The sequence below is a fragment of the Rhinolophus sinicus genome, chromosome 10 (assembly GCF_057876585.1).
Source record: "Rhinolophus sinicus isolate RSI-liver-muscle chromosome 10, RSI-T2T, whole genome shotgun sequence".
In the NCBI taxonomy this organism is placed as follows: domain Eukaryota; kingdom Metazoa; phylum Chordata; class Mammalia; order Chiroptera; family Rhinolophidae; genus Rhinolophus; species Rhinolophus sinicus.
The window spans coordinates 14,217,974-14,228,949 of NC_142510.1; the positions used below are offsets into that span (position 1 = coordinate 14,217,974).

A 10,976-nucleotide genomic window follows, 5' to 3' on the forward strand; every position below is an offset into this window, starting at 1 on the left:
CGCGCTGGCCGAACGTCCGGCCGCCATTTTGGCGCCGTCGCGCTGGGCAGTGCCGATTGGCAGGGTGGCCGAGGTGGTGGGAGACTGGCAGGGCTCGAGCGCTGCAGAGACGCGGGAGGCAGTGGCGCCATCTTGGGAGTGTCAAAGGCGAGGTCCCCGTGTTCATCAGTCAGGGGGAGGCGCGGGCCCAGGCTTATTTTGAGGGTATTCGGGACTAGTTTCGCGAGTGTAGGGTACCCCGACATCCCGGGGAGCGTGAATAAGTGATGTGTATTTTGGTCATCGGGAGGGGCAAGACATTTCACATCTCAGTGACACCTGGGCTGCTATATTGAGGGATCTGACTCATGATTCTGAGGCTCCGTGGCGGCCATTTTGAGGAGGTTTTAAATTCTGGATTTCCTGGCCACCGTGTGGGAGGACTGACACCGTTTCTCTGCCCCAGCCTTGGGTGTAAGGATTGTTTCATCAAATACAGAGACGCTTTATGACTTGTAAGGACCTCGGGGAGCTGCTGTTTGGGGTAGGGACTAGGTCGGTGTGGGGACAGAGCCAGGAGTGCAGTTTCCAGGCTCTCGGCCTCCCATACAAAGGTGCTGGCTCAGGTAGTAAATGGCCATCAACTGTGATTGCATGGCCGTCAGCTGTAACCAGTGATCCATTGGCCACTAATGTAACTGCTGTGGCTACGGTAGCAAAAAGTGGGGGCTGGCAAGAAGGTGGCGGCTGAGCCTGCAAGCGGCACAGTGAGGGTTGAGAATTGTGTGGCTCCTGTTTCCTGTGTCTCCAACCAGCCGCCAGAGAGAATATAGTGGTCTGACTCCCCTACCTATGGCTCCGCGGGTGTTCCTTTTTGGCCTCACCATGTCCTGTGTTCTTGTGTGGGGAGTGGGAGCAGAGACCCCGCCTGATACCCCACACGACAGTCGGGCGAGCATCCTGGGAAGACGCAGCTGAATGTCTGAAGTTGGTGCTCGGTTGCCCAGGAGGAGGAATGGCGAGCCCCTTGGCCTCATGGGCCTTGAGCACCTCCCCGCCTCTCTGCGTAGGTGGAGTTGGGCCCCGAAAGGGCCTTTGGACTGTATTTCCCTGTCTAGCCGCCCTTTTACGGGGACATCGCTACCGACAGCCTATACTTCCATTTTGGCTGTTGGACACTGTCCTGTGTCACCCCAAATTGCAGTTACGCTAGAGCGAGGGAGAGAGGTTTTTTTCTCACTTAACCACTTCCCGGCAGAGGGACAGCCTCAGCTGCATCGTTGCTGGTGTGTGTCAGAGAAGGCATGCCATGGCACCCAGAGAGAGACGAGCCGGTGGATGGCCCTGGACGGCAAACAGCTTTGCAGTTGTTGGGGCTGCAATTTGAGAATTCTTGAGAGTGAGTGGTGGAATCTGCTGGTGGCCAACCTCACAGGCTGCTCCGGGCCCAGACCAGCTGGTATTCAAGTCCGTGCTTCAGCGCTGCCTGTGCAGCTTTGGGCAGTTAACCTCACGGAGGCCCAACTCCCTCCTCTTCAAGATGGGAGAATAACCATGTGTCAAGTTTTTAAGGCCTCGCCAAGAGTTAGCACTCAATAGACGTTTCGTGAACTCGTAACTAGTTATTTTTGACTATCCTCTGGCTCCTCAGGAGCCCTCTAAAGTCCCTTCCCCTCCTGTAATTCCTTCTCTGCACCTCAGGGCAGCCCTGGCTCCTTGCTAGCACACCAACCCCTTGCTCATCTCTGCCTTGGGTTCATCCCCAGTCACGAGGAGGTGGACACACAACTGATGGGGTGAATCCTTGGTCCAGGCTGAAGGTTTCCTTCTTAATCTCCTCTTTGTGTACAGAGTTGGAGGCTTTTAGATACTGTGTTGCTGAGGAAGGAGAAAGAGGGATGTGGGTGGTGAGGGCCAAGGCGGTTCTCAGAGGCCGCCAACAGACTTCCCAGAATGAGGCAGGTGAAGATAGAGTCCATGGGTACGGGGACAGGAGGGACCTCCTGTCCCCCATGATGTTCGGGCTCTGTACAGCCTGGCCACACCTTCCCGAATCGGGGCTCTATTGCAGACCAGCATGTAGATCCCTGGCTTGCTGGGGCTGGCCCAGCTGTTGGTCCAACTCCTGCTCACCAGCAGTGGGGGGGTGGGGGGGTGATGGGGGGGGCAGCCAACTCCACCCCATCCCTCTGAGGATCCTGCCTGTCCCCATCCACCTGTGAGCAGACCGCCTGAGTTCAAACCCCAGCTTATTAACTATGAACTTGGGCAAGGAGGCACTGAGACTCCACCTGGTTTTGCATCCATGAAGGGAGAATACACAACTGGACCCCATAGGGCATTTGGGAGTAAGTATTAATGAGCTAATGCACAGCACGGTCCCAGGGTTCAGGTGATAACTGGTGTCTGATTGTAGTTGTGCTGTCTGAGGTTGCCCAGCCTGGGGGAGGTGGTGAGTCCTTCCCTTCAGAGGGGGGGGTCTTTGTGCATCCCAACATGATCCCCTTGGTGGGTTGGTTGTAGGAGGTGACTGCAGGCATCTGTGTCATTCAGTGTAGTGACACCCACACAGTGGGAATGGGGTGGGGGACAGTTTGGGGGGGAGAGCAAGGGCACACCCCATCCCCAGCCCTGGTCTCTATGTTCTTGCTGGTTGTAGGTCCTCCTTCCTGGGTGCTGGTGCCATGACACACCAGTGGGGGGTCCTGGGCCGTGGGGTTCCAGACAGGACTAGGACACAGCCCCGGGCTCACCCTGGGCATAGATGGGGTAACAACAGAAACAACAGATGGCGGAAGCTCCTGCCAGGCCTGCCTGGGGGCTCCTGGTCCCTCTCAGGCAGAGGGCATTATGCCCGGTGGCCTGGACTTGAGCCTGGTGGAGGCCCGCCCTGCCCCCAGGCACCTTCATTACGGTGGGGCAAAATCTAGATTTGTTTCTATTGCTGTGTAACTAATGACTACAAACATAGCAGCTTAAAAACAACACAAATTTATTAAATCACAGCTCTGTGGGCCAGAAGTCTGGGTGGGCTCAGCTGGGTTCTCTGCCTAAGGTCTCACCAGGCCGAAATCAAGGGCTTAGCCTGTCAGGCTCTCACCTGGAGGCTGGGGGAAGAATTTGCTTCCATGTTCAGCTAGGTGTTTGCGGTCACCAGATTCAGTGCCTTGCGGTTGTAGCAAGTTTCCCTTTTCCTGAAGGCCGTCAACCAGGGCTACCCTCAGCTCCTGGTGGCTGCTTGCAGTTCCTTGCCACGTGACCCGCCCCCATCTTCAAAGCTAGCGATGGAGAGCCATCTCCTTGGTGCCAAATCTTTCTACACTTAAATCTCCCTAATTTCCTCTAGAAAAAGGGGCATACAGGCCAGACCAGGCACTAGTTTGCTTGCCTGTTTCTGGGTGCCAGGCCCAGCCCTGGCTGCAGCTGAGGAGGGTAAATGAGCAGGAAGGGGAAGGCAGAAGTGTGAGACCCCGACACATGGGTGGCTTCTAGACGGGGTGACAGCTTGGATTTGGTGAGCCCCAAGGAAGAGGCAGGGATGGACAGATGGACGAATGGATGGCCCGTTAGCTTTATCAGGCCTCTGAGCCTCAAGTCAGAAGTGGATGTGCAGGTCCCCAGATGGTCCAGGTAGCTGACGGACCCCAGTGTCTGACTCCAGGTCAGTGTCACCACATCAGAGGCTGAGGCAAGCCTGAATCCAGGGACTGTAAATGGCCACATTGGTATAGACACCTGGACGGTTGGGCAGGGCACAGCCCTTGCCCCAGCTCACCACGCCCACCAGGACCCAGCGCCCAGACTTCAAGCAGGTCAGGGGTCCCCCGGAGTCACCCTGAAGGAGAAAGGTGAGCTTAGGTGGCAGCCGTCTGGAGACTACGGCAGTCCTAGGGCACCAGTCCCCTAGGGGGTGCATCGGGGTTAGCGGCCAGGACGCTGAGCCTTGGGTTGGTCCCTCCTGCATCCTGGGTTCTAGGGAGGTAGGGTGCTGGGCACAGAAGCTTGACTCCAGAGGTTCCAGGCACCTTCACGCACCTGGCAGGCATCCTTGTGGCCCTGGATATAGCCAGCGCACAGGTTCCCCGGGAGCACTATGTGCTGGGCAAGGGGCACATTGGTGCCAACGTGGTAGAGGCGGTCACAGGTGTGCGAATCCAACAATGGGACCCTTACTCCCTGTAGAGGTCGCCACTCTGGAAGTGGCACTGAGGGAAGAAGGGGGACATGAGAAAGGGTGTGGCAGTAAGCAGGGGTGGGTGGGAGAAGCCACACCTGAGACTGACCTGCGGGACTGGGAGGTTTGGGTGCCTGGAGGTGGAGGTCGTACTGGGTCCCAGATAGAGGCAGTGGGGGACACCTGGCCCTGTCCCCCGCCCCCCCGTGCCCCGCCCTCTGCCTCACCTCCAGGATGGAGGCTGCCCCAGCCAGTGACCCAGCACGGTGTACCGGGTGGCGGGTGGACCCCGGGCTCCGGCAGGCAGACAGGCTGGACTCGGGTGCTTAGGGGCACTGGGCGGCGCAGCTGCAGCAGCGCCAGGTCGCCGCGGGCCTCGTCCTCGAAGTAGTCCGGGGGCCGCAGCACCTTTCGCACAGGCACCGAGAGAGCGCGAGGCGAGGCAGGACCCAGGCGCATCGCCCCGAGGCGCACGCGGTACTCGGTCGGCAGCGCCCGACTGCGCCAAAGGAACGGAGCTACTTACAGCAGCCCCTCCTTCCCGTCCCACAGGACCTCAGTCCCTGCCGTCCCACGGGAGCCGCTACCGTCCCCGTGCCTCCGCCAGGTGGTGCCCCACGTTCCCTGGGCCTTGCTCCCCCAACACCACCGTGTCCCCCTTGCCCAAGTTGGGTGCCTTGCCCGCAGACCTCCGGAAGCAGTGCGCTGCCGTCAGCACCCACTGGGGGGCGATGAGCGAGCCCCCGCACACATGCGCCCCGCGGTGCTGGATGCTCGCCTGCCACGGCCACTCTCCGACCCCGGCGTCCTGGCCCCCCACAATCCGACTGGACACACGAGGCTGCCCGCAGGCTGCGAGAGGACACGGGGAAATGCCAGGGTGGGCGGAGGAGCGGGAGCCTGCGAGGCAGGTGGGGGCGGGGAGACGAAGGGCCAAGGTCAGGGAGGGGTTGGCTCCCGGGTTGGGGATGGGGATGGGGACCCTGAGGCTTCCTAACCTGCAGACTCCAGTGTCCCAGCAGTTCCTAGAGGAGGAAGCAAGGAAGGGACTGGATTACGGATTTGGTGTCAGATAACAGGTTGAAGAGGAGGGAGATCAGATTAGGAAGGAGGGTGGAACATATTTTATCCACTGACCTGGTGCCAGGCTTTTGTGCAATGGGTTACCTGATTTAACCCTCCCCAGAACAATGTGAGGTGGGGACTTATACCCATTACGCAGATGGGCACATCCTGCCCTGGTTTGGAGAGCCCAAGATTAGTGACAGAGAAAACTTGAACCCTTGAAGCCAAGATTAGGGTGCCCTGTAGTGCTCTAGGGTAACCAGGCCAGAGAGCAGTGAGGTGAGACATTTGGTAGCCAAGGTCCCTGTAGTCAGCACCCATAGTCCCTGCCCCCCCACCCCCACTCACCCAGCAGAAGTAGGAGCAGGACCTGTAGGCAGGAAGCCCCCCTCATTCTGTTTTCAAGACTGGGCTGGTTAAGGATGGCACTGCCCAGGGCTTGGAATCTGGTGGGAGCCTGCAGAGAGGAGGGGAAGGTGCTAGCCCAGGGCACTAGTCCCCAGAGGCCCATCTGTCTTCCCTCAGCCCCTAGTTGGTCCCAGACATAGCCCCATGACTAGGCTCTATCTGCTTCCCTCAGCCCAGGCCTCAGGGACCACCCCTGCCCCCCATCCCCTGTGAGATTTGGGCACCGTAAGTCTCCAGGTGAGCCCTGGAGCACGGCCCTTTCCCCACCCTCTATTTCCAGTGCCTGACAGTTTCCCCAGACCGCCCTGGCAGCCCCTGGACCCCGTTCTCACCCTCACAGCCTGGCTCCCTTCCTGCTGACTGGGCTGGGGGAGGACATGGGGGCTTAAAGGGCCAGGAGGGGGCGGGAGCATGGACCTGGTAATTAAGGAGGCCAGGGCGGGGCTTCAGCTTCACCTGTCCTGTCTCAAACAAAGATGCTTTGAGAAGTGCTTTCGAAGTGGCAGGAAAGGGGCACCTGTATTTCCCAAAAGAAACCTGGTTTAGGCTAAGGTGCTGAGAACTGGGGGCAGGAGCCTGGGCCCAGCTGAGCAAGGGTTTGGGGGGGGAGGGGGACGGAGACAGGGAGGGGAGCCTGGGGTCAGGCCAGGAAGCCCCAGAGAGGATCCTTGGCTGCTCACCTCCAAAACTGACCCTGGCTCCTGGCTTCTTGCAGTACCGGTGTTTGGGGCATCTGAGCACTATTGCTCTGTGCAGAAATTCCGGCTTGGACGGCCCCACACGGAACCCCGACCCCACGACTGGCCAAGTGCTCTCTGAACATGGGCGCTTGTGAGCTGGGTGATCCCGGCAGTCCTGTCACCTCACGGAGCACCAGTTTCCTCACTGTGACAAGGAGGAAGGGAAGTTCCAGTCTCGCAGGGCTGTGGGTCAGCAGGTTCAACAGACTCACTTTTCGAAGCCTTGCATGGCCAGCTGAGCAGGCTCGCTCTGCAGGTGTGACCTTTAGGAAGGCGCAGGCTGACCTGCCACGGCCAGTGCCTGCAAGGGAGTCTTTTCTGCCCATGACGGTGGATGTTCAGGTGGCCACATGGCCCTGGGATGGACAGATGGACAATGGCTGAGTTGCAGGAGAAAGGTCCACCTGCGCGCCACAGCCTACCAGGGAGCACTCCCTGAGAAACTACGAGTGTGGTCGTGCTGTGGAAGGAGAAGGGAACGCTGGGGGCCCTTCCCACATGCTCAGCAGGCACCTGCTCCTCGCCCCTGGGCCCATCAGTTACATGGAAACAACAGTGAGTTCTCGAAACCTGGGCAGAAGAGATGAAAAGATGAGGCACCTTTTACGCTCCGGCCCAGGTGTCCTGCATGAGGAAGCGCGCGTCCTGGGCCCCTCACCTGGAAACAGCAGGTCCTCATCCTGCAACTCTGCAGGGAGGAGAGAAGGTGAGCTCTCCTCGGTCTCCATGTGCCCCATTCGACCCCCATCACCCCTAGGTCGGCCCGCAGCTCCGGCCTGAGCTCACCCTGCAACTGTAGTTCCACTCGCACCAACAGCTGCACCAGCAGCAGGACCCCGACCTGAGCACCCATGGCCTCCTCTCCCGCTGCTTGGCGCCCCCTCTGCTTCCGCCTGCTGCAGAGCCCGGCTGGGGCGCCCCCTGGTGGAGAGGGAGCAGCAAGAACCCTGGCCTCCACCTTCTCCCAGCTCGACATCTCTGGGTCCAAGCGTTTGTGGAAAGATCAGACCTCACAGCACCTCAGCTTTGAGCTTCTCTTGGGGCTGGGTCCCCAACCACCCCCCTTGATATGGCCCAGGTACCAGTGCACCCAACAATCCCTTTTTGTCTGCCACCCTGGGACCCTGGCTGCCCCCTTTTCTACCCTCTCCTCCTTCCAGGAAGAGCTGAGGCCCTGGCCCCCAGCCAGGACTCCCGGGAAAGCACATGACGTCTTCACTGAGTGCTCATTAGGGAGCAAGCACTGTGTCACCTCTGTTAAAAGTGATAATCCTTTATGGGACCCACAGAATAAAAGTTGGCCTGATTTTGACGACCCAGAGGGCTGTTCGCCTCCCTGTCTGCCTGCTGTCCTGTAACAGGCCCCACCTAACTGCACAGAACGTACGGGAAGCTTTCCTTTCTTGTGGGCAATGTTGCAGGGCACCAAAGTTAACGAGCTGGCTCTTCAGTCATAGATGTGAGTGGACAACGGAGCTGGGTTCACAGAACCACCCTCAGAATCAATGGTTCACAAGAAGGATTCACAGAACTCAGGAAAGCTGTTACACTCTGGTTATGGTTCATTATAGTGAACGGATAACAGGTAACATCAGCAAATGCAAAAGGTGCAGAGAACAGAATCCAGGAGAGGCCAGATGCAAGCTTCCAGCTGTCCTCTCAGTGGAATTAGATGGACAATGCTGAATTCTCCCAGCTTTGATGTGTGACAACACACGTGAAGTGTTGCCAACCAGGGAAGCTCATCTGAGCCTTGGTGTCTGAAGTTTTTATTGGGGTTCCATCACATAGGCATGGAGTGCCCATGTGACTGACCTTAGTTTTCAGACTCCAGCCCCTCCCGAGGTCTGAGGGGTACAGCGTAACCCAAGGCCCCACCATAAATCACATTGTTGGCATCAACTGCCTGTAGTGGCACAAGGTTCCAGGGCTACAAAAACACTTTTTAGGCAGGACATTCCAAGGACTCAGAGGTCACTTCCTAGGAGCTGGTCAACGACCAGTCTTTTCTTTGGACTGTGCAGGGTTTGAATATCTTAGGTCTGTTTAGTTAACCTTTTACTGCACAGCAACCAAGATGAAGAAATGTTCGAGGAAAATGTGCACATGCAGCAGAATGGTCTATCTGAATAAACTGAACTGACTCCAGAGAAAACTGAGATAATACAGGGAAGATCAGACAACTTGGAAAATTCTAACTGGTATCCTGAGAGAGTTTCAAGAAGTGTTTACAAGCATTAAAGAAGAATTATATGGGAAAAAAAGCAATCAGAATAAGAAAGAATGTTTGAAAATTTAAAATATTGCTGAAGTAAAACATTTTAGCCAAAGGGCTGAATAATAAAATGGACAGTGCTAAAGAACAAATTGGCAAACTTGAGGATAAAGTAGAGAAACATATTCAGAACTTAGAGCAAAAATTTATTTTTATTTTTATTTTTTTATTGGTTGCCAAATGATCTTTAATTGAAATAGTTTCTTTTGTAGTTCTTAACTAGCTGGGCCTTCTACGGCACCACTGTTGATGTCATCTATGATGTCATGAGGGTGGCGGCCATCAATATTGCAGCCCACAGACTGGGCAGTCCCCAAGATCTCTTTAATGGTTCCAGAGAGTTCTCTAGCTAAAGATTGGTGCCACATCTGTAGGGCGATGTTGACAGTCTCATTAAAAGTGGTATTTCCGGAGGGAGGGAGTGGTAAATGAGGGTAAAAGGGACCAAATATATGGTGATGGAAGGAGAACTGACTCTAGGTGGTGAACGCAAAATGTGATATATAGATGATGTGTTACAGACTTGTACACCTGAAACCTATGTAACTTTGCTAACAATTGTCACCCCAATAAACTTTAATAATAATAAAAAAGTGATATTTCCACTGTGCTTAATGTTTTTCTTGCTTCTTTCCATCTCTTGGCGGTTCTTTGAGGGCTTTGATGATCCGGGCAAAAGCAGAAGGTACCACCTCAGTCTGGCCCTGTCTGTTCTGAATGGTCAGTTTCACTGTTATCCTAGACCCTTCTAATCACCGGTTGCTTTAGTGATGAACTTTTTTGGAGACAGACCCAGGGGGCTGATCTGGGGGGCCAGGGCAGATGTGGCACCAGCTTCCCCACTGGTGCACCTCAGGTATACAACTTTGATTTCATTGGGGTCAAACTTGGTGGCATGGTGGAGACGGCTGGTGTTAAAGGAACCCAGACTCAGGAGGACAGGAAAAAGTTGCTCCTTGGCCTCCTCCGAGCCAAAAGCCAAAAGCTAGAGCAAAAATTTTAAAAGGACTGATTCCATGAGAGAAAAATGTGAAGATGTGGAGAGATCTAAAGATCGGTTCTATATTGATAATTGTTTAAGCTGAGTGACAGATGTAGATTTAAAAAAAAAAAAGATTTTTTTGGGGAAGGGGAACAGGACTCTTTTGGGGAACAGTGTGTACTTCCAGGACTTTTTCCAAGTCAAGTTGTTGTCCTTTCAATTGTAGTTGTGGAGGGCGCAGCTTAGCTCCAGGTCCAGTTGCTGTTGTTAGTTGGAGGGGGCGCAACTCACCCTCCTTTGCGGGAATCAAACCGGCAACCTTGTGGTTGAGAGGACGCCCTCCAACCAACTGAGCCATCCAGGAGCTCAGTGGCAGCTCCGCTCAAGGTGCCGTGTTCAATCTTAGTTGCAGGTGATGGGGCCCACCATCCTTTGTGAGAGTCCAGGAGTCGAACTGGCAACCTTGTGGTTGAGAACCCACTGGCCCATGTGGGAATTGAACCGGCAGCTTTCGGTGTTAGGAGCATGGAGCTCCAACCGCCTGAGCCACCGGGCCGGCCCAATGATTTATTTATTTATTTATTTATTTATTTATTTATTTATTTATTTATTTATTTAATACTCATCAGCATTTGTGTATATTTTTTAATTTCCATAATAAAAAGTATTTCAAGTAAAATAAAGGGTTGAGAAAAAACACAGACCAGGCCAGGCTCTAGAATCCCCATCAGCAGACTTGGTGTTGATTCCATATACTCCAGGTTTTGTTCTACAGCTGTGTGAACTGTCCTGGATTGTGTAAGTCTGAAGAGAAAGAAGTATCTCGTCCACTTTGTATATTCCTAATGTAACATGAGCAGAAACTGGGAACGTACTAAACACAACACGGGAAAGGCATTTCCCAGTCAAATGCTTTGCTGGGTGTCCTAGTCTGCTTGAGCTGCTGCAACAGAATACCACAAAGTGGGTAGTTTATCAATCACAAACGTCTTTCTCACAGTTCTTCGGCTGAAAGTCTGAGATTAAGGTGCCAGCAGATTTGGTGTCTGGTGACGGCCCGCTTCCTGGTTCAGAACTATTGCCTCTCATGGTGTCCTCACATGGCAGAAGAGGAGAGGTGGGGGTTAGGATTTCAACGTATAAATGGGGGAGGGGGGCACAAATATTTAGACCATAGCACCTGGGCTGTGACTATTTTACTTCCTCAATGTCACCCTCAGCAGGTGACCTGATCCTGTGAGCACAAAAGGGGTTATTGAATGGGTCTGAGTTCTAAGCAACACTCATTGATGACGATGGTAAGGACTGTTGTGATGTCTTTAAATCAGATTTACTGTGAAATGCATGGGCTCT

The 10,976-nt window shown here is 54.8% G+C and overlaps 1 protein-coding gene and 2 long non-coding RNA genes across 5 annotated transcripts in view; 1 reads left to right on the forward strand and 2 right to left on the reverse strand.

Annotated features, from left to right (window-relative positions):
* Positions 1-10,976, reverse strand: part of LOC109439324 (uncharacterized) — a 139,199-nt gene that overhangs the window by 41,786 nt on the left and 86,437 nt on the right. The gene's annotated exons all lie outside the window — the stretch shown is intronic.
* On the forward strand, positions 71-9,238 carry LOC141569436 (uncharacterized). 3 transcript variants are annotated; one of them, XR_012493052.2, is made up of 2 exons: positions 71-2,327; positions 6,342-9,238. It is a non-coding gene; the product is annotated as an uncharacterized LOC141569436 (long non-coding RNA). The 3 variants fall into 3 exon arrangements; XR_016022613.1 differs by lacking the exon at positions 71-2,327 and adding an exon at positions 4,907-5,033; XR_016022612.1 differs by lacking the exon at positions 71-2,327 and adding an exon at positions 4,927-5,064.
* On the reverse strand, positions 2,950-5,692 carry PRSS33 (serine protease 33). The gene is made up of 6 exons (XM_019719634.3): positions 5,567-5,692; positions 5,152-5,178; positions 4,843-5,005; positions 4,381-4,652; positions 4,015-4,184; positions 2,950-3,814 (listed from the first exon to the last, which is right to left on the reverse strand). The coding sequence occupies exons 1-6, from the start codon at positions 5,610-5,612 to the stop codon at positions 3,656-3,658; spliced, it is 837 nt and encodes a 278-aa protein (XP_019575193.3). The 5' UTR covers positions 5,613-5,692; the 3' UTR covers positions 2,950-3,655.